Genomic DNA, 22,878 nt, shown 5'->3' on the forward strand with positions numbered 1-22,878 from the left:
AGCACCCACACTGGGGCCGCTTCCCCAGCCTGGGGGGACGACAAACGCCCCCAGACACCACGTCGTCTTTCCCTCCCTCTCTCTGGAAGCGTATCTGGGTGGGCTCCCGGGGGTCCCTCAGGCTCGGCGGGGGTTGCGGGTCGCTCCCCAGTGGGAGGTGCGAGAGCTGACGGGCCCTACGCCCTGCGAGGCTCCTGCAGAGCGCGCGAGCCCCGGCAGAGCCTGTCCCGCCCTCCGGGGCCGAGCTCCGCCGAACCGGAGCAACCACCAGTCCTCGAAGGCGCCCCGCGCTCTTCTGTCCCCGCCGAGGTCCCGTCGCTGCTTCCGGCGCGGACCCGGAAGCGGAAGCGGAGAGCGGAGGCAGCGTGAGAAGATGGCGGCCCGCGGCGCGGTGAGGCGTGCGGCTGGTGCGGGGGCGGCCCGCGGGCCCGGCCCGCAGGAGGAGCCGCCGCCGCCGCTCCAGGCCGTGCTGGTCGCCGACAGCTTCAACCGCCGCTTCTTCCCTATTTCCAAAGACCGTCCGCGGGTGAGAAATTCCCCCGTGCTAGCTGCCAACTCCCCTGGGCCGGTTCCTCCGGGGCCGCCCGTCCTGGTCTCTCCCGTCCCTGGGGGGCTGGAGCGGGTTGGTCTCTGGCGAAAAGCGGAGTGCTCGCCGGCAGCGATGGTCCATCCCGCGGTGGCGGCGTGCCCCGCCGTGAGAGCCCCGGTCCGGGTCGGGAGGAGCGAGCCCCCGCCCCGAGCCGCTGCTGGCAGGTCCTGGGGGGCTGCGGGCCCCAGCCTCCGCCCGCCGCTCAGGCAGCCCCCGCCGCCGCGGCTTTTCCCGCCTTCCCCCACCCTGTGGAAGCCTCTGACGAGCTCTGCTCGCTCGTAGGGGGTTATATCCCTCGCTGGCGAGGCAGCGAGGATCGGACTGCTGCGTTGGTGCTGTTTGCTTTTCCATACGGTGGGGCAAACTGTGCTGTTTGCTCTTCGTCTGTCGCTAGTGCAGGTGCGGCAGCGGGTTTGGGCAGGCTTGTTTCTGATAGAGGAGAGAGCCTTGCCAGCAGTAATGGCTCAAAGAATATGGCCAGAAAAATGGATGGGGAAAGCACTTTAATTATCCAGATTAGAAGGCTGTACGTTAAAGGAAAGAGTATTTCTGGAGAATTTAGGTCTGAACAATTACCTTACCTAACTTGCTGAATAAATGTTTGTAGTGGTGATAATTATACACGCGAGTTCAGGCCCAAAACAAAACTTTGCCAAAAATGAATTAAAGAATAGTATGAGATCACTCACTTGTGAATCAGTAACTTGGTTTAAAAGCATGGCTTGAATCTGAAGAGAATACTCACTTCGCTTTAGATTGTTTGGGGTTTTTCCACCCCCCCACCCCCTGCTCTTTAATTCTGGACACTCGTATTTCTGTGGCTTCATCATTCGTGTCTGTCAGGTTTTTCTTGTAGCAGTTAAAGCCTGAGTCAGGGAATCAGCATGCTGGGTTGTTGGTTTTTTTTTTAAGTCTCTCTCACTTATTTGAGTTATCTTGAAGAGTTTTATGTGTGATAACTTCACTTCTTTTATGCTTTCTTCTCTGAAATGAGGATCTGCCCTGATAGAAGATCAGAAACCAGCTCTTACTGTTTATGTCAACTTTGGAAACTTTCGATAAAAGGAGACAGAGCATTACTTGTGTTATTTTTCTGGCGCCACTGATGATATGTCCTGAAGTTGGAAGGGACTGTTGCTGATGTTGAGGTACAGAGTGTTTGTTCAGCTGTCTGTGTGTCTTTTTTTATTTTTAGGCTCTTTTACCTATGGCAAATGTGGCCATGATTGACTATACCTTGGAGTTCCTAACGGCAACCGGAGTGGAAGAAACCTTTGTTTTCTGCTGTTGGAAGTCAGCTGAGATAAAAGAGCATTTACAGTAAGAATTTATTCTTTTTAGCTTTATCGTGGAAAGGATTCTTCTATCCTTCAGCAAGCCTCAAAGGTCTCACTGATCCTTCTGATGAAAACTGTGTGCTAGAGATTCCCTTTCAAGGGAAGTCTCCTAACACATCTCAAAAAAAGACCATTCCTCCTGTGAAGGAGTGTGTTTAAAGGGTTGAGTGGTTTGGGACTGCATTTGTATTGGCATGTAACTTTTCTTGTCTAAAATCAGGGGGTTCCTGGGTAGCCATGTAAATTAGAGTACCACCTGTGGCATTACGCCCCGTCTCGGTATGTCATGCAGCGTGTGGAAACAGCTCGCTCAGACAGCGCCTTTGCCTCTGTATGCTGCATGTTTGCGAGCTAAAGAGAAGCGTGCAGTCTTTTCCCTGCCTAAGGTACTGCTTTCCGAGAAAAAAAGTTTGGGTTCTGTGTAACTTTTCCTTCTCCTTTGTCAAAACTTGGCTGGCAGTGGAATTGGGTTTCCTAAATCTCCATAAGCTATGGTCTCAAAGTCTAACCCTCTTCAGTTCATCTGCCGCATGCAAATGAGCATACCTCAGCCTATCGATAGTGGGCTTGTTGTAACAGGATTCTCCTTGCATTCATTTACGTATGTGGTGTGCACTGGGGCCCTGTGTCCTAGTGACTTCTCTATAAGGATAACTTCTTTGTGCCTTCCTGATGTGTTGTTCTACTTCCAGAAAATCCAAGTGGTGCCGCCACACCTCTCCCAACACAGTGCGCTTTGTGACTTCTGACCTGTACCGCTCCCTTGGTGACGTGCTGCGAGATGTTGATGCCAAGTCCCTTGTTCGTTCTGACTTCATTCTGGTGACTGGAGATGTGGTGTCCAATTTCAATATATCTAAAGCCCTCGAAGAACACAAGTAGGTGTTGAAAGAGCGTATGTTGGCCTGGTGTGCTGAGACTTTGGGCTGTAACTCCCTGAAGAGTGATTTTAAAGTTCTGCCCTTCTTTTTAAGGTTGCGTCGTAAGATGGAAAAGAATGTTTCTGTGATGACCATGATATTCAAGGAGTCCTCCCCTGGTCACCATGCCAGGTGCAAAGAGGATGACATTGTTATTGCTATGGACAGTGCCACAAACCGTGTCCTTCACTACCAGAGAACCCAGGGGCTGAAACGCTTCCGCTTTCCTATGGTGCGTCTGTAACCTAAGGGGTGGAAAAAGGGCTGCAGTAGTGAAGCAGCCCACCCCAAGGAGGAGGCCCTCCTTGAGTGAGGGCTGGGGAACTGTGCTTGCTGCTTCTTTTGGAGGAGCAGGCGATAGAAATTAACTCCTGGTAAACTGTTTTTGTTTTTTTTTTTTCTTTAACCTTTATTTGAAGCTTGGTGAAATTGTGCTGGGACACACATGTTTGGGACTCATTTCAGAGCTTGAAATGAGGCAGACGTATTTCTCACAATTCGGTTTTTGCATTTATTTGATTCTTTTCCTAAGGGAGGTGGGTGACTCGTGCTGTTGCAGTGGTTCCCAAATTGGGATGTATATACCACTATCGTACACAAAGTATTTTGAAGCGTCACTGAGCCTGGCATGGGTGAGGGGAATAACAGCAGGTGCAAGGGGTAGTACCTCCTATTACCGCTGCCTGAACTGTTCACCTAATAATGTAGCAAATGGTCTGTAAATGTCTGCGGAGGCACTTTCTCCAGTGAGATAGATGGACCTTTATCTTTTTTCAAGTCATAACTAAGACTGTGATTATATGGCATTTTCATCCCCAAATGAGTTATCGGTAGATTATTTTTTTACCTTCAAATGGAAACACAATCCACTGTATGAAACCAAAAGGGAAAAAAGCAAACAAAAAAACCCCAGCCCACATCTGTAAAAATCCACAGGGGATATGGAAGCTGTGAATATTGCATTTTGATTTATTAATGTTCTTTGTACGTTTGTAGCTCCCAGCAACTAAGGTAAGGAGCCTCCTGAGGAAAAGTGCTTCTTCAAAGTACAAACTGTTTCTTGGAGAGCTGCAGTGTGCAGGGATGAGGGCAGTCTCTGCTGACTGACATGCAGCTCTGTGTGTGACCAGGATGTATCTGCTAATCTTGTGTCTTAGTGTAGATTGTAGATTTCTCTGATCTTCAGTATTTCAGCTAGTTTAATAATTCAATCAATACTGCCGCTGGCTTATAGAAGGCTTTTGGGGTTCGGTACCGTGTGAGCCACTCAGATCATCTGAATTTTCTCCTCTTTCAGAGTCTGTTCCAAAACTCTATTGAGAATGTTGAGGTGCGCCATGACTTGCTGGACTGTCATATCAGCATCTGCTCTCCACAGGTGAGCTCTGCCCTTCTGAGGGTCCAAACGTCGGTCTGCCTTGTTCCCTTTGTCCTGCTGGTGAGCAGGGTCTGAGTGTACTAGGTTTGGAAACCAGAACTCCCAGTTGTGCTCAATGACAGCTGAGAGCCTGAGTGATCATGTGGTGCTGCTCTGCAGACTGGATGGGTGCTCAGTCTGTGCCTGGCATCCACTGCTCGAGCCCAGGCAGAACTAGACAGTGGATGCCTCCTCGGTAGGCTGGCCGATTTGGCACAGGTTGAAACTATTTTGGAAAATAAGAGATTTCACTTTAGGTATAGTAACATCTGTGGAGCAGAGATGATGGCTGTGCTATGGAAAAGTGTCTGTGCTTGCAAGCTGGTTAGGGTAACATTCAGGATTATTCCAGCCTAGGCTTGCTAACATCTCTTCCACATCTGAAAAAGCTGGTCTACAGTCTTCCTTTGGGAGCAAAACTACAAAGGGAGGCTGGGCGGAATTGCTTGGAAATGCTAAAGCAATGTTTTGCCCCTTCTGAAAACCAGAATCTGTTCATAGCCTCCGTTAGGAGGAGGAGATGGGAAGGTCAACATTCCTAGCAGAAGGAATCAAAGTTTTATTCAAGGCAAGAGCATCACTTTCCTATACTGTATAACTCTGCTCTCTGGGAACCACTGAATAGCCATTAATGATCTGGCTTCCTGGCAATATTTTCTGCTAACTGTATTATTTCCGTATATTTTTTTCCTGGCAGGTGGCTGAGCTGTTCACAGACAATTTTGACTACCAGACGCGGGATGACTTTGTGCGTGGTCTGTTGGTGAATGAGGAGGTAAGGAGAGGGTTGTTACAAGGGAGATCCTATTACCTTGCAGTAGAGAATCTTCTGACACACTCCCGCCTGTCTCCCAGGTCCTGGGGAACCAGATCCATATGCATGTAACGACAGAAGAGTACGGTGCCCACATATGCAACCTGCTAATGTACGAAGCTGTGTGCTCTGACATTATCCGGCGCTGGGTTTATCCTTTGACTCCAGAGATGAACTTCACTGATGACAAGAATCAGAGTTACACCCATTCTAAACACAACATCTATCGAGGGGTGGATGTTAGCCTTGGCCATGGCAGCGTGCTTGAAGAGAACGTACTCATTGGGCAGGGAACAGTTATTGGCAGCAACTGCTCCATAACAAACAGCGTTATTGGGCAGAACTGTAGGATAGGTGAGTACAAGAATGGGGGACATGCAGGCCGTGCCAGGCAAGGGCACAGGGTGTTGGGGTTTAGTTTTTAAAGGGCATTTGACTCTAAGAGAGGATCATAGGTGGGTACTGATTAACTTGTAATGGGAAGAAAGGAGAAAAGCTTGGTCATCCAGCAAAGGAAATACATGAAAGTGCCATAATGATGCTGAAAGGTGGAAGGCACTTTATGTAAATAAGCTGTGTCAGCAGTAGAGAATCCATGACTTTTACTGATCTAGAGTTATCACCCACCAGTGTCCTGCAAATGAGAGATATCTGTCCCTGTTTGTGTGAGCTGCCTGGAACTCCTCCTTCCCAGCCTTGTCTGGAATTGTTTTGTGGTTTGCCTGTATTTGTGAAAAGCTAAGGTGTCAGCTTTTACTATCAACTTGTTAAGTCTCTGTAGAGAACAGACTCATGTTTTAGCTTTGGATAAGAAGTGGCTGTAGGCCTCTAAGGCCAATTTTCCCCTTTCATCTAACATCCATCATGCATCAAGGGCATTGGGATTCAGTAAGATGCTTTCTATTGGACTCAGCAGTTTGGGAGAGCAGCAGACTTCCTTGTTCAACATATTTGTGCTTGGTGATGTATAACAGGTGATAAAGTCATTTTGGACGGAGCTTTTCTCTGGGACAGAGTACACGTAGGAGATAACGTGGAGATCTGCCATTCTGTTATCTGCGATGAAGCTGAAGTGAAGGAGAAAGTAAAGCTAAAGCCCCGCTGTGTCCTCTCTTCTCAGGTGAGCTGTATTTATGTCTATTCTGCTTTCTGCCTTTCTTGGTGGGTTACTAGCCTTGCACTAGACCATAGCAGAATACAGGGCTGCTCCAAGCCTTTTTGCAGAGGTGAGGGATATGCTGCTGCTCCCACCTTTTTCTTCCTCTTGCTTGTCTAGGGTAGTATGGTATGTATCTAGCAGTGCTGATGTCTTTGGTTATACTTTTTAGTATACAGCTTCTCTGGAGCAGCTGTTGTCCCTGCTGGTGGAGGTACAAGGGGGAAATCAGGGTATTTCTTCATTAAGATATGTTGCGCATATTTTCAGGTAGTAGTAGGTCCTGGCATCACTCTTTCTGAGGGAACGGTGATCTCTCTACACCCACCAGATGAGGAGGAAGAGGACGATGACCAGTTCAGTGATGATTCTGGTGTAACCAAGGAGGAAAGCAAAGTGAAACCAAAAGGTATGAGTCTCTGTCTCCATGCACTCAGGCAATGCAGAGGGCTTTGCCTTCCGTGATCTTTTGGGGTCTCCCTTGTGTGTTCTAGACTCTGCAGTGCCAGGCTGGAGCTTAGTGCTGCATTCAGCTTTGACCATGTGTGTTTTCAGTAGGGCAAGCAAGGGTATTCGGCTCAAGTTGGACAGTGAAATGTACCTCAGTACCCCATTATTAAAATCTTTGGAGACTCAACTGTTTTCCATTTTTCCTAGAGTAGGAGCCTTGTGGGAGACAATAAGCTGAAGTTGAGGAGATGTTCATGCAGTTCAAGGCAGGTTGCAAGATCTGTGTCCTCATACCCGGACTTTGTCCTTGTGAAACACTCTGGTTTTGCCCGTCTGGGTTTGTCCAGGGATCTAAACATGGTCAGCTGAACGTTGCTGCTGTAGGGGGGAGTAAGTTGGCCACTTGTCAAGGCAAGTGAGAAGGTTAAAAGCTGAAATCTGTACGCCTCTGCAGGAATCCCAGCTCACTCTTGATGAAGAATATTTAGGGGCAGTAATATACAGGCTATATCAGTCTATTGGTAGACTAATTCAGGTTTGCCTGTAAGCATATCCAGTACATCTACTTCCTAATTGCTGTTTCTATTCCAGGTTACAATAAAAAGGATGTAGGCTCAGAGGGCAGAGGCTACCTCTGGAAAGCAGATGACAAGAACGAAGAGGATGAAGAAGAACAGAGACAAAGCCTATGGGGTGAGGAAAAGTTTAGTGTAGTCACCTGGGAATGGACAGACAGACCTGTGTCAGGGAAAATGGCTGAGTGGGATGCTGATAATTGTGTCTAGAGTAGACCTTGGGCTTTGTGACGCAGACTGGCTCCAGATAACATGTGTGTGGAGGCAAGGTGAGAGGTGAAAGCAGGTGGTGGACCATATTTTCTCTCTTCCTGTGCTCTGTGGAAGATGTTTATTATATTTTTGACTTGCGCTAATGCATGCAGCTGTCTGTGCTGTGAATGGTGCACGGTGAGATATCTTATTCCTTAGAGGGAATATGCTTTGGCTATTCTGGGTGCTGCTGGCTCTCTTCCTGCTAGTGAAAGCATCTGCTGACATTGCTCCATCATGAGTCAGCAGTCTGCACAGAATGCATTTGCTTCTGTCCCCGTCCTTTGTTGTCTGCATGCAGACTCTTTAAAAAAATCCCATTATCCTAGGGCCAGCTGTAGCAGTCCCTCTGCAGCAAACCTCATCGTCTGGACCTGTAAGCAGAAGCTTCCTTGCAAGGACAGATAGTTGCTGACTTGGTTGGGAAGTCCCTGAGACACCTGGTTCCTCATGCATGTGATAGCTGCAACTTTTGAGTGTTGAATGCTGTGTCTCTCTTCTTCATCAGGCCCAGCTATGCATTCAGAGGAAGAGAGTGAGTCAGACAGCGACCTGAGCATGGGCTCTGAGGAGCCAGACAGTCGGGCAGCATCCCCTCAGCTAGATGACATCAAAGGTGAGAGATGGGCTGTTAAGAAGTATGGTGAGTCTGCAGATAATGCAGGGAGATTTGTGCTGCTTTCTCTAGGTGTACTGGAAAATTTGTGGATGTCTGCGATATGTTTATTTCCTGACCTCACTTCCTGCATTTTCTACGGAGTTCTTTAATATTCCCTGTATTGCTGTTTGTTTAATATTCCCTGTATCTGCTGTATTGCAGAGGTTGTGTGAAGATCCAGCAGAGTTTCCCTGTGTGGACAGGTTACTGCTGTAATCATGCTGGAGAATTAAATATCCTTGTAGGAGCTGCCTCTTTTGGCAGATACGTTTTGGCTTTCTGTTTTGTGTTAAGCTTACCTGGATTTGAAAGGGGCTCAAGCCAAACTTGGAAAAAAAAAAAAAAAAAAAAAAAGCAAGCCTGTTTCACATTTAAATATCTCCCCAAAGGAAATTAAACCAATAAATTTTTGTTTGGATTCACATCTTCCATTAGGGGAAGATGAGGTTTGTCTGAATAGGAAAGGCTAGATTGTGAAAGCATAATTGAAACTCTGCTCTAAAAGGTTGCAGAGGTAAATAGCTTTGTACTGGCTTGTTTGGAGAGATCCATGATATCTAGTAAGTCTTCTCCTTTATTTGAATTATATTCCACTATTTCTAAGTATAGTCGATGTGGGTTTGTGCCAGCTTACAGAGAACAAGTACATATCTGTGTCAGAATGCTCCCTTTGTTAAGGGTGTAGTTTCTTCAGTAATGAACAGTTTGAAGAAACTGTGCTTTTCCCTCTCAGGTCTAACTACCTGTCCTTTCTTTCGTCAGTTTTCCAGAATGAGGTTCTGGGTACGTTACAGAGGGGCGAAGAAGAAAACATTTCCTGTGACAACCTGGTCCTGGAAATCAACTCCCTCAAGTGAGTGTTCCCTTAGGGATGCTGTCCCTTATGCTGAACAGTTGTCTTTGACAGTGGATCTCGAAAGAAGAGGAGAAACCATGTGAATACTCACGTTTGATTGTTAAGCATTAATTTTATCAGTACAGAGCATGAGAAATGCAGATTAGATATCATGACCGAACGACGACAGGAGCTGATGGAGAGTGCCAGCTGCATCTGCAGCATCCTCAGTGCTCAGGCTTTTCCTGCCCCAATTCTGTAACAGGAGATTCAATTGCTGTTAAGTAACTGTGGACTGAAGCAAGCAAGGCCGTTCTTGGCACAGGCTGCCTGTAAGTTCACGCAGGGGCTGCTGCTTTGTGCATTGCAACATTCAGCCAGCTGCCTGCAGCTGGGACTGTGCTGTGGTGTGGCTTTTCCACTCTGTTTTTACAGCAGCAAGTCTAGAACACATAATCAGAGAGCCTTTTACCTAGTAGTTCTCAAATACAAACCTGTTTCCCTTCTTTTGCGCAACAATATTCCTACAGCATTCTAGTAAATGTGAGGGTGCTGTCCCTGCAGCAGTTTGTTCTGCTGTGATAGCAGATTTTCAGGACTTGCGGCCTTATGCAGGGCCTGATGCAATGCAAGGTAGTTTTATTGCCTGAATATTTGGAAAAACAAACAAACAAAATCCAGTCTGATGATGAAATCGAATGGAAGATGAAAATAAAATCTTCTGCTGTACCTCTGTAAAGAGCCAAAGTCTGCAGAGATCAGATAGTTTGAAATGTTGGGTTTTTTTGCGTTTTTCCTCGCAGGTATGCGTATAACATTGGCCTGAAGGAGATGATGCAGGTGCTCAGTAAAGTGATCCTGGAGTTCCCACTGCAGCAGCTGGACGCAAACCTGGACTCCCAGAACTATTTCTCGGCGTTACTTCCTGTGAGTCCTGCTCCGTTTGACTCTTCTTTGGGCTCGTCTCCTAGTGCGTAGGAGTCTGTCTGGATGCCCCAGGTCATTCCTGGCTAAGAAATCTCTTTGGTTACGCCTGAAGCCACTTGAACTCCTTGAGTTCATGAGCCTCTTTGTCTTCTATAGAAGTAGAAGTGAACGGAAACTGTTGTACCTGCTTGACGGATCTCTGCTGAGGCTGTAGGTGTGGGGGGCTCTACTTCAGTACCTATGGTTGTTTCTGCTTCCTGTGTGTGGTAGAAGTGCATCACTTGTGGAGGAGAAAAGAGAGGGACTATTAGAGATGTCTTTACAGGCTTGCATTCCAGGAACCTGGTTCCAATCCATCATAAGCCCTGTCTCTGGGGCAGCAGGAAGTGATCGTCTCCCACTGGGATCCTTTCCAAGGTCTTACTTGTCTGCATACTGTAATCGGTGCCATTTTTTTCCCAGCAAATGCAAAGGCACGATATTGTTGTCTTTGAACAAAGATAGAGTTTTGTTATGTCTCTAAAGGGATGGGTTGTATAATTAAGTGAGAGCGATTTCTGTTTCTGACTTAAGGGAGACAAAATAGGGTACGATCTGCTTTAAAAAGCAGGCAGTCTTGTCTTAATGGTTTTGTTGATCCAAGCCAGAGCCGTTGTAGTACTTTTGTCTCTTTGCTATAGCCCATTTATGTATTTGAGTTTGCAAACTCTACAGGTTACGAAGGTGCTCTTTCAGAATGAATGCATCTGATGCATATTTAGGAAGGACTAGTTCAATTTTTTTAGGAGATGGAGCTAAAGAGGAACACTAGACACCCTCATAATCCTTTCTCTGAGGAAGTAGATGCTTTCAGTTGATGGAGGAGGGTGGAAAACTAATTATTCTTTATGCAGGTGTAAGCATGGCACTTAATTTATCTCCTAGATGTGTGGAGATCCCTTCTGTAGGAAACATCCCTGTGAACTGATCTGTTCATCAGATGGCTTAGTGAGATTTTGCTGTTCACTCTGTTTACATTCTTCTTGCTATTGTTCATTTTTCCAGACTGTTTTCTTGAATAGCATGTCTTGTCCTGGAAAAAGAGAATTGAGGGAGGAGGAACGAAGAGAACGTTAGAGCAGGTGTTAGGCTCTAAGTGGAAAGCAGTACATCTGGACAGCAGGTTGTGTGGAGTTGGTAGCTTTGTAGGTTGTGTGGCTTTTTATCCAGCTACGAAATGGCATTTCTTTTTGTCTCCCAGATTGGACTCCTAGTCTAGCGTGAGCAGGACAGGAAAACTTCACTGCGGGACCCAGTCAGAGGGGGTTCTAGTCTGGGACAAAGAATACTATATAAATGCATAATGCTTTCTGTAATTGCTCAAGACCCCTTAGAAGCTAACGACAACAGAAGGATGTGAAAGGCTTACCTCTGGGTAACTTTGTCCATGTATATTTATTTCATCATAGGAAGGCTGGTGCTCATGTTTAGCAGCAGAGACAGCAAATCAGCTCGCCTTTAGTGAGGAGTGATAATATTTTAAATGTAACGTTCAGGGTGACTATGCCTCGTGTCACGGACAAGTGGAATTTCTCTGTGCAGGGAACCGTGTGGCGTGTGCATTTAGGAAGCACAAATTATCTTTAGATTTATCGGAGAGAGACAGGTGTCAAACCAATTTGACCATCACGGCAGCCAGTTTCTCCAGATGCTCCTTTGTAAGGACAACCAGGAAGTTTCTTAGAGAATCCTTCTCTGGGACAGTTTTGTTCCTCGATGTCTTACTGTGTGCAGAATTGGTGTGTTTGCTTTCTGTACAGAAATGAGCAGGAAGGCAGTATCCTGGTGAGGTGTGCTGTTCTGGTTCAATTGCACGCAGGACGTTAGTCACCGTTACAATAACCCAATATGTTTGGGTTGAGATGCGGCTCTAATGGAGGTAGTGAATCAGCCTTCAAGGGCTCATTAAACAGACATCGATGGTCTTCCTGGGCAGCAGCTTTGTGTATTTACCAGCAGTGCTCTGAAGAGAAGAGGCCTGTTCTTTGGGCAGAACATGCATGTTTGTACAGCATCTGAAACAGTGGCTTTTCTGCAACTTCTGGTTCCTCGTTAGTAAAAAGTACACTCCATTAATTTGCTAAAACCTACTTACACCCTGAGAATCCCAAGCGCTAGCTTGTTAGAGGTTAGTACATGATGAAAGCATGTAGCTGAAGTGTGCAGCTGTCAATAACTGTCAATAGCGGTATGTGGCTGAGATCTGCTTATGAGAGTTTACATATGGCAAAGTGTTATTTTATATGAGGTGGGGATATTTGCATTCTGAGATGGTGAATATCAGAAACCCACTGAACTTTTCAGAACTGTTCTATGTTTCTCACTCTCTTTGTAGCTCAGCTCTGACTAAGAGATCACAGAATAAGTTTGGGTTGGAAGGCACTTTTTGCTCAGAGCTCCATCCAACCTGGCCTGGAATGTTTCCAGGGAGGGGGCATCTACTACCTCTCTGGGCAACCTGGGCCAGTGTCTCACCACCATCATTGTAAAAAAATCTCTTCCTTACATCTAGCCTAAATCTACCCTTTTCAGTTTAAAACCATTACCCCTTGCCCTATTGCAACAGGCCCAGATAAAAAGTTTGTCGCCATCTTTCTTATAAGCCCCCTTTGTGTACTGAAAGGCTGCAATAAAGTCTCCCTGGAGCCTTCTCCTCTCCAGGCTGAACAACCCCAACTCTTTCCTTGTCTGGGAGGTGTTCCATCCCTCTGATCATTTTTGTGGCCTCCTCTGGACCCGCTCCAACAGGTCCAAGTCTTTCCTGTGCTGAGGACTCCAGAGCTGGACGCAGTACTCCAGGATGCTGAAGGAAGATGGGTTGCCTGTGTAAGGGTGATTGTAGGGTGGTCCCAGACAGCTCAGGAGGGGAAACTGTGGAAATGCCATTGTTATGATGTCTGGTTTGACTTGAAACCACAGTATGTGCTGTGAAGCGCTGGCCCCTGAGCATGACGCTCCTAAGTGTTGCAGCAATTTTAGGAAACAAGCATCCGGTAAAGGATATGCCCGTGGGTATTCTTCAGATGAAACGGAGACTTGAGAAATAGTTATCCAGTTCGATGTATGTCAGGCAGCTTGTTCAACGCATGTACAAGTTGTAAAGCAGAGATGGTACAGAAAACCAGACCTTCCCTAGAACTGTAGACATGGTGTGAGCAAACGTGGCTGAAGCTGCTGGTAAACTGAAGGCTGTGCTTCTGGTGTCACTGAAGCAGCATCAAACAAAGTTATGTAGGTGAGGACGTCTAAAGGGAGTCGGGGGGGGGCAATCTAGCCGTTCACTGTGCTGAGCCGGGCAGTGTCTACCCCGCTGCCCGTCAGCTGGCGTGTGTGGTGCCCCTCTGTGGGCTCCTGTCAGGGAGCCTTACTCCTTCGTAATGCCATGCACGTGGACACGACACGGGACCGCTTATTCACGACCAAATGGATCTCTGCTTTCACTGCAGCAATTTATGGTGATGAGCACAGGTGCTGTTATGGTGTAACAGGTTGAAATTACAGCTTTGCTGCTTGTGCTTTGCATGGGCTTCGTGGTGGTGTTCTGTGCTGGAGGAAGGGTGAAATAGGCCTGCTGTCGAGACTCACCTTCTGACAAAAGAAAAATGAATGACAAACCTTTGAAGTTGATACAGCATCACTGGCCAGGTCTGATGAAAAATGAATTGACCTGACAGAGGAATTTGATTGCTTTCTCCAGAGCGTGGATTGTTTTGAGGAGTCACCCAGGTAGAGTCAAGGCCTGGAAAATTACAATATTGTCCATAGGGCTCTTTGTCAGGTATCTTTAGACATTTTTCAGTCTTTTATTCAATCTAAAATAATGGCAAGCTTCTCATTCCCCAGGTCAGATTTTCATGAAACTCCCAAAATGGCCCCTCTGGTCGTGTGGGCTCCTGGGGGTGGTTTTGGTCGGGGCTCTGTGGGGCTCAGCCCTGCTTTCCCCCTTAGCACCGGTTACAGCACAGTGTGTATTCTCAAACTGAGGTGGTATATTTATTTTTTCTTCTTTCAGTTTCCCAGGAAAAGGCATACTGGATTGAGTCCTAGGGTTGTGAGTGTTTATAGCTCTGTTTTCTTTATAAATAACTTGCTTTCAGTAACCCAGTAGCTTTTGGTTAGAATTGTGCCCGCATATTATTTAAAGGCATTAACAGAAAGGTATTACAAAATATTTCTTAGCCTGGAAGGAGCTTGCTAGTAGCTTTACTACATTTGAGGTTAAGAATTCCAAAGGATAATAAAAATGAAAGACATGGTTGTAGAGGAGGGAAGAATATTTGGGATGAAGCATTTTGCGAAAGGCTAAAATACTTCCTGGAAGTACACCATGCAACCCCCAGCTTTTTGTTGTGATACCATGATGATTAGGATCATTCAGTGCTGTTACTGTTACCTGAAATAAAAGCTCTCGAAACCAAAAGCAGTTCAGAGAGGAGATACTGCTTTATTCGACATCAGGTGCTAGGGATAAAACCCACAAATCTAGCACACCTTACCGGGGATATTCACCCATTATTTATACACAGAAGATCCTCATAATTCCGCCTACCTAATGTATAACTTCACCTAGGCTTACATATTCATTAGGATGACCAAATAGCCTTTTTGCACATGCCTATTAAATTTTACAGCATCAGCAAGACACTTCTGCACAGGCGTGAGTTCCTTGGTGGTCGTTTGGGTGAGGAGACCCTTCCTCGCATTATCCTCTTAAGGTACCGAGTCATCTCAGGACAGTAAAAATTTACTGTAAGTTTGCCAACTTCTTGAGGATGATAAGGGTGTTCTTGAAGTAGCCCCAGCTCTGTCCTAATCGGTATAGGAGTACATACTTGATGCATAGAAGAACCTTGGAGTGATTAACTACTTCTTGTTATCCCATCCGTGGTGATTAGCTACTTCTGGCTGTCTCCTCATTATCACTACTTGTAATATCACCTCAGTGACTAACTGTTTTCTCACACAGTAAGAAGGTCAGTAGGAAATAAACGATGTTTTAGTTAGCATATGGTTATAAACAAAGCAGAGGCCTGTCTTTGGTAACATTACTCTTGTTCCTTGAGCCAGCTGATGTGTTACTATACAGATCAGTTTGTTTGTATTAATCCCCTTCTTTGTTTCTGCTTGAGGCATGCAAATTCCAGCACGGTGGCACAGCAAATATGTCTGAAAAGGTGACGGAGTGTAGTACTGTGGCGCAGCTGAGCACTATTTCCTAGTAGAGGCCACCTTTGGTAGTCATGCTAGCCTGGGTTCTAGCTCCACTGTGTGTCCTGGAGCTCTCCCTCTAGCCGGGCTACTACCTGTTAACGATTGTCCTGGACAGAATAATGCTGATTAATCTTGAATGTAGTTTCAGAGCTGCTTCGTCACACCCCAAGCCCCTGAGAATTACCTGTTTCCCTTCAAAACAGACCAGATGTGTTCTATAGGAGACACTGTTGAAGGCACAGAAAACGGTGTGTCTGTACAGGCGTGCCAGGGATGTAGTTGCAGGAATGGCTGCTGTTGAATTAGTCCATTTAAAAAGATGTGGAACTCTTGATTTAATTTCCTTCAATGTTTTTGTAGGATGGTCTGCTTGTGATGTGGCCAATGAGGAATTTTTGTATCTTAACCCAGTTCTCATACCTTTTAAAATTGTTGTGGACAGGGCTCTGAGTATCTTTATTACCTCCTATCCCAGATTCAGGTCGGTCTGTGCTGCTTTGCAGAGCTTTCCCTGCTGCTTGCTTTCCAGATATGTACAACATGTAAAAGAGCTGGGGGGGACTTGGACAAAAATACTTGTTGAAGAGGCAGCACCAAAATCATTAAACTAAAGATTTCATAAAAACTGAGCCTTGGAGGAGAGACCTGAGCTCAGACAGTATTGTAGCGACTTCTTGCCCTTCACCCTTCCCACCCCTTCCCTGCAGCAGGCTCCAGGATCCAAACAGCCTGTTGGGCACACAGCAAACATGAGACTTGCGCTTAGGGGCTGCTCCACTGCGTTCCTGTTTTGGGGGTGGCTGTTTTGCACTGTCCACTCCTACTTGGCTGGTAGTTATCCTGGCGCTATCTTTTTTTCTTATTTGGTCATCTGCTTTGAAGGAAAGTTCCACTGAAATGCTAGCTGCTCTGTGGGGGGAAGGTTTGAGTAGCATCTGAGTACTTCTCCTTATTGGTCAGCTGTGAAGTGAGTTTCTTGGAGTACCAGACTTCATTAAACATGTTTGTTGTGATAATCTGGTATGCCATCCAGAGGGGCAAAACAAAGAAAGTTAACGGTATCGTCAAAGCTGCGTAGTAAACCAGGTCTTGTCTGCACGTGTGAGACTTATTAGCATCTGTTTCATGGATGGAGTAGGGCAAATATATTAAGTGGTCAGACGAATGGTATCATAAAGTGCTTCCCTGGGTCAGTTTCTTAGTGCAACACGGCTGGGAAACAGGGCTGAGTGCACACACCCATCCCATAGCTCAGGAACTCTGCTCTGTTTTTCCCCTGCAGCTGTTGAAGAACTGGACCCCGTTGTTTAAGAACTACATAAAACGGGCGTCAGATCACTTGAATGCCTTATTTGCCATTGAGGAATTCTTCCTGGAACATGACAGTCTCTGCACATCAATAGCTAAAGTGAGTATCCGCTCTCAGCTCTGAGAACCTGTTTTTGCTAGATTCATGGTGAAATGCATCCTGTCTGCGTCAGTGGCTCGTCTGCTTTAGAGGAGAAAATTTTGGGGTCTTAATGGAGAGTGTGTATAGGAAACCCATCTATAACAATTGCTTAAAAAAAAAAAAAAATTCTGTGTCTGCCTGTGCCTTTGAGGGAGCACAGCAGAGGGTGAGTATTAATTACCAGCATGCAGCCTGAAGGGAGCTATTATTTTGCAACTTCTAACCTAGATGCCCTTGTGTGATGCTGGAAAAGGCGAGGGCAGAGACTTGCTTTAGGAAGAGCTTTATTTCATTTGTCTCTCCGTGGTCCCTAGGATCTAGCTGCCAAATGATTTATCCTGCTTTAGAGTGCAAAACAAGCAAAGCTGGGAATAAGGGTCGGATTTCTTGTTCAGGCTGAGCTAGTTATGAAATGGGGAATAAAGGGAGCTGATGTGTGCGGCTTATTACCTGTCTCTTCTGAGAGTTTTCAGTATATTCCTCTTCACCCTCCTTTGCAAATATTTTGCCCCTGCACTCTTTCTGCCTGATCACACTGAGAGCATTTGACTTGGGTCACAAGTCTTTCCTTTAGCAGCGTCTCAGGAAGCCCCTGCCTTTTTTGGCAGAGCTCTCCTAGAGCCTGCTTAACTCTTGGTTCCTCAAGAAAGAGTAATCCTAACTTCTGCTACCAGTGCTTCTGCCTAATGGCAAAGCACTTAGGACTGGAGCCAAAAGCCTTCAGTTTGGTGAGCCAAAATGTCCTTGAATTACAGCAATCGTTTGGCATGTGTCCATTGTTCCAGGGGCCTGTGTTTCCCTGGAGGCTGGGAATTGAAGTGACACTTTATATTTGGAGTTGGCAGCCAGCTTTGTCAGTGCTCTGCCGCAAGGAGACTGACTGCAAAGTGCCTGCTCTGCCTGAGCACAAAGGCACCCTGAGAAATCATGACTGCATCTTACCCTCGCTGCACTGGGCAGGAGTTTGAGCTGATGAATGACCAATTGCTTTGACACCTGCCGTAAGGCACTTTTAAGAGAGAACTGGTGGGAGGAGGAGCCTGAGGCAGAGCTGGATGTATTCATGCTCTTCTCTGCACGTCACCCTTGTGCATATGTGGGCCTGCATAAGGATTGCTTGTTAGATCTGCTTCGGGGATGGGTTTTGGGATGCTTTAAAAAGAGAACGTAAGTAACGTCTTGAACCGACATCCTCTGTGGCCCTTTGCTGCCCCTAGCTCTCGGTCAGACCCTGCATCCACGGAGCTGAAGCTGATGGGGCTTGAACTTTCACTCATTATGTGTCATAGCATCTGTCAGGAACATGAGGCTTTGGAGGAGAAGCACAGTTATTTTTAACAATAAAAACAAAATGAAGCTGACCGAGTGCCTTCTGTTGAAGATGGAGTGGGGAAACGCAGATTATGTGCAAACTTTGCTCTTGGACATGAGCTATAGCCCCAAAAGAGTCTGTAGAGAGCCCTGTTGCTCTTTTCTAATTGATGCAGGTGTTGATGACATTTTACCAGCTGGAAATTCTGGAAGAAGATGTAATTCTGAATTGGTTCTCTTTGCGGGACACGTCTGACAAGGGAAAGCAGCTTCGTAAAAACCAGCGGGTAAGTCCCAAAGGTGTTTAAAGGGGGTGGGGGGAGGAGAGATAGAAGGAGACAACAGCTGCTAAAAGAAACTTGGGAGTGGAGTTCGGTGCCACTGTCGCCTTCTGTGGAGCAGCTGCCATTACATGGTAGGCCAATAATGCACCAGTGCATTGAACAGTAAGTAACACAACTTCTGCCGTAATCATCCTGTTTGCATGAGGAATGGAGGTAGTAGGAGAGGGAGATAGTTTTTAGTGGTCTCTCTTTAGCACGAGGCCAGCACTTTCTGGAGTAGCAGTGTGGCTTCTCTAAGCCAACACCCATTTGAAATGGGCTTTAGGCCAATGCCCTGTGTGCTGGCCCCATGCAATTCCTTTGAAGCTTTCATTCCTGGCTCACCCGTCCCTTCGCATATATTTCTAAGCGTTTCCTATACTGAGTGGTTTCATTTGGCTTGTGTTGCAAGGAGCATATAAACTTCCCCCCTGCATCAGGCAGAACTTTGTGCTGCAGTTTGGCTGAGCCGTGTTCCAGTCCTCCTCCCTGGATCTGGAAGAGGAGCAGGGGAAAAAAGCCATCTCTGAAGAACTCCAACTTTGTTTAAAACCTTTGCAAAGTCAGCTCTTAGTATAGGTCAGCAGTGCTTTCAGTTGCTTATTTCAGCCCAGTTAAAAGGTAAAATGAGCTGCCTTCTTTAGAGCAGTTTCTCAGGGAGTAGATTTTTTTTTTTTTTTCCCCCCAGCAGAGTTTTCCTAACACATCTTAGCTAAGGTGCAGCTGTCATCTCTTCTCCCTCAAGCTCTGAAAAACTCTCGAACTTTGGTCTTTTTGCTGAGTGTTGTGGGGATTGTCTGACTGCAGAAATCTCCCTCAGGAATCTAATCAGTCTGGGTTTGTCTGTGGCATCCTAATTGTTTTTCTCCTAAACTTTTGTCTCTCTTTCTCTCTCTCTCTCCCCCTCAATCTGCCTTCCGTGTCTCCTAGAAATACTCTTTTTTTATCTGTCCTGTGTGTGATAGTGGTGCTCACTGACGTGGTGTAGTTGTTGAGCATTCCCAGCATCTGTTTGGTGTCACTTGTTACCCAATTACATTTCATTCTCTCTGCAGCTCCAGAAGTTTATCCAGTGGCTGGAGGAGGCAGAGGAAGAGTCTGACGGCGACCAAGACTGACATGGTGGCTCGGCATGAGTAGAGGCACTCTCACTGCCTTTCTGGGCCAAGTGGGCAGAGCAAGATCAATGCCAGTGCATGGTGTGTAGATGTGGGGCTTGACATCGAAGTGACTGACAATCCCATCGTTAATTAAGTCGTATGTTCCCAGTTTCGCCACTTCCCTCCCTCCCTCACTTGCCCAGTGGCACCTTATGTTGGATGGTTGCAGCCCAGTGTAAAGACCATAAGGGAAAAGCAGGAGGTGGTGATAGCTATAAGCTGTCCTTTTGGGAGGCCCTTATTACTAATATGAAGGGAGCAAATAGATGCAAAGGCGTACAACGCCCTTATAAATCTAACCATCAGGGCTGTGGAAGAATGATCATACAGCTAAGTTATTTGGAGTCATTGTTGCTTCTGGAGCTAAGAGAACTCCTGCTGAAGAGACACTGGCAAGGTTGGTGCGTAGGAGCATGTGGATTAGGATCTGGAGCGCAGGACTGGGATTCAGGAGTTCCTGTGCCTGGAGAAGAGGCAGTTGTCTGAGGATGCCCAAGGCATTTTGCAGCCTAGAAGGCACTTCTGTGATCTTTTGAAAAGGGAAAATCTCTTGCCATCTGCTGTGCTGGGATCTAACACAAGGTTGCACAGCAGAGTTGGTAAAACCGTGTGTTTCCCCCTTCTGTAGAACAGGAGATAACACGTGCTTAGTTCCCCCTGCAGGGGCTGGCTAATCTTGGATGTGCACTGGCCAGTGAACTGCTGTAAGGATCGCAACATCTCAGATGTGATCTGTCTTCTGTGCATCCCCAGTTTAGCAGATGTGTTTTAGAAAAGTGTCTGTTTCTTTATTTCTTTTATAAAAAGGGAGCAGAGGTGTCCGGCGTCTCCTGCTGCGCCAGCCACACTTGTGTTTTGCACGGGGGGCACTGACCACACCAGCTGCTTTAAGGAGGATGCAAGTTCCTAAGTTCTGCTCTAGTGTGAAAAGGAGCTAATGGTATTTCCTTCAACAGCATGTGCTTTGTGTTTCCACGTGATTTCAGTTATATAAGCTTGCTTACTTCATGTCCTTTTATTTATTTGAAAACTTCCCTCAGACAACAAAGAAAGTATTGCAAACCCACTGTAAAGTTCAGCAGCCGTAGAGCACCTCAGCATGAGCAGGGAACGAGTGTGCCCCTGGCACTTTGTCGCCAGCACAGACAATGTGTGGCAGCGATAAGGCCGATAAAGCCTTTAAGAACAGCTTTCCTGGAGGTGTCACGGTGCTGTGTTCTTCCCTGCTCTCAAAGAACAGAGCAAAAAAAAAAAAAAAGGCACAGTGAGAATCGGCTTGTGTTCATAGGGGTGTTATTGGTTCGATGTGCTGACCTTGCCTCTGCCCCTTCAGGAGGAGCGTGGAATAAAACCTTTGCACTGGAGCTGCCCACTCAGGATATTTATTTGGCCGTTCCATGGTGCCAGAATTGTCAGTGAGGGGACAGCGTTGCGTGCTGGAGACCAGGGATACTGCCTCTTCAACACTGGTGTTCAGGCAGGGCGATCTTGTGCACTCACACTATCAGTTGCCAAGATTGTGCATAAATGTGCTTGTTTTCTGACATTGCAAACTCAGTCTTGTAAATGCTGGGGAAATAGTTGGTATCTGAATTTTCTGTATCTGCCAGTATTTAATTCAGGGAGCAAATAAAAACTATCCTGGTGTTACCAGCTTGTTTGCTTTGTTTGACTTTGAATTGTATGTCTCCAATAGTGGCACATGCCTGAGCAGGGCTTAAGAGGTAAGCTAAATAACTCAGCGCTACTAAAAAAAGAGATTTTAAGCACGTAACAGGCAGGTAGGAAATTAGCACACCACTGAATTGGTATAAATGTTCAGGGATAACTTGCGCCCTCACTGTTCACGAGTAGAGAGCAGTCTATTAAAACTTCTGAACTTGGAGTCCTGAAATGGGTGAGGTTTGGTTTCGTACAGAATTAGGTCGCAAAGATGAACCTTAAATCCTATGAAAGCTGTTGTCCTTTGCCATGATGAGAATTAGTGGGAATGTTGGCTGTTAGCTATTGCATGTTGCCCTCCTGATGTTGGGGAGTAAGCACTGGCAGAGAGGGGGATGTACAGCTACAGGTCTCCTCATAAAACCATTCACAAAACAGTTGCAAGTCTTGGTAATTTTAAAATTTCCTTGGACATCTTAAGTATTTTTTTTTTCCTTTTACAATGTAAAGATGGCTTTAACAATAGGTTTAACATTGGCTCGGTTTTGCCAGGGGCTCTTGATTCTTTGTGCCAAGTAACAATTCCACTTTCGTTCTTTCCGCGTTCCTTCCTCCTTTGCTCCATAGTAGCCAACTTCATGGTGCGAGCTGTTCTTACCCAGGGGTTGAGATCCACGGGGAGAACGTTGCTCTATGGCCAAATATTCTTCAGGCCTCGGCGGTGTGTATTTTGGGGTGGTTTCACAGGTGCTGAGAACAGAGTGGCAAAAAGGAGAAAAAATAGGAGACTTGGTGTTCTTCAAGGTGGAGTTCTGGCATGGCGCAGCACCCCGATGGGCAGGTAAGGGTGGACTTGCTAAAGGAGCATTAGTTGCATTGCTGAAGTATAGGGTGGGTGTCGTGCTTTCTATTGCTTTCAGTCAAGATTTATATTTGGTTGGGAGACTAGAAATGCCTTTGAGAGCAACCTCGACTGTGCAATTGTTGCTATCCACCTTTTTGAGCAATGTAAGCAGGAAGTATTTGTGACTTTTCTGAGGCCATAATAGTCACCTTGTCTGACTTCCCATCTGACATGGATGGATGGATGTTGCCTGGTGTTCCTGTATCAAACCCATAACTTCAGTTAATAATAGTGCACCTTTTAGAAAAAGATAATAGTTTTGTGTTGCTTAAAGATGTAAGTGATGGGACTCAAGTACATCCACCTCTGCTTTGGGCTGTTCCAAGATGCACTAAAATGCCTGGAGCCCGTTTACTCTGTAAGGAGAAGCAATGCTATCAATATTGTAATTTTAAATGTAGACATAAGCCAAGAGGCTGTTCAAAAACAATTTCCTGTGGACCTACAGTGCTCAGCACAATCCCCTACTGCGATTTCCTTGTCTCTGTGTTCTTAAGCTGCTCTGTTCATTAAGAGTCATACTTCACAAGACTCTGCGAGCAGTAAGATCAATCTATCAATTTCTATCAATAGATTCTTCTATCGATTTTTCTATCTATTCAATCACTTGGCCTGTTTCAAACAAAAAGGCAGCTGTAACAATGAGATTTCATCTGCTGCCACCCTGGGGGGGTGTGGCACCCATCCTCTGGGCTGCCTGTGCTCCCTTGGGAACTCAGCACCTCAGAAAATTGCCCTTTGGGGTATCAAAGGTGCCTAATGTGTACAATACAGGCTGCAAGGGATCCACAGCTGTGCTGGGAGGTGGGCAAGAGAGTGGCCCTGTCAGGGGGAGGCAGTAATTCTTTCACATGGGCCCAACTTTTTGGGCAGGGAGGTGTTGCAAAA

At 46.3% G+C, this 22,878-nt stretch overlaps 1 protein-coding gene across 1 annotated transcript; it reads left to right on the forward strand.

Moving 5' to 3' along the window:
• Positions 1-337: 337 nt before the first annotated feature.
• EIF2B5 (eukaryotic translation initiation factor 2B subunit epsilon) lies at positions 338-21,077 on the forward strand. The gene is made up of 16 exons (XM_074591397.1): positions 338-526; positions 1,785-1,909; positions 2,619-2,804; positions 2,901-3,078; positions 4,144-4,224; positions 4,961-5,038; positions 5,119-5,431; positions 6,052-6,197; positions 6,504-6,642; positions 7,275-7,376; positions 8,019-8,126; positions 8,931-9,021; positions 9,807-9,930; positions 16,463-16,588; positions 18,118-18,228; positions 19,320-21,077. The coding sequence occupies exons 1-16, from the start codon at positions 374-376 to the stop codon at positions 19,380-19,382; spliced, it is 2,124 nt and encodes a 707-aa protein (XP_074447498.1). The 5' UTR covers positions 338-373; the 3' UTR covers positions 19,383-21,077.
• Positions 21,078-22,878: the final 1,801 nt, after the last annotated feature.

Source organism: Larus michahellis, chromosome 6 (assembly GCF_964199755.1).
Source record: "Larus michahellis chromosome 6, bLarMic1.1, whole genome shotgun sequence".
NCBI lineage: Eukaryota > Metazoa > Chordata > Aves > Charadriiformes > Laridae > Larus > Larus michahellis.

What these genes read in the sequence shown, in the direction of transcription:
- EIF2B5 (XM_074591397.1), top strand. Translation starts at nt 374, where the DNA reads ATGGCGGCCCGCGGCGCGGTGAGGCGTGCGGCTGGTGCGGGGGCGGCC. An exon ending in TTTCCAAAGACCGTCCGCGG is followed by an intron (nt 527 to 1,784) that starts GTGAGAAATTCC and finishes TTTTATTTTTAG; the next exon opens with GCTCTTTTACCTATGGCAAA. An exon ending in AACGCTTCCGCTTTCCTATG is followed by an intron (nt 3,079 to 4,143) that starts GTGCGTCTGTAA and finishes CTCCTCTTTCAG; the next exon opens with AGTCTGTTCCAAAACTCTAT.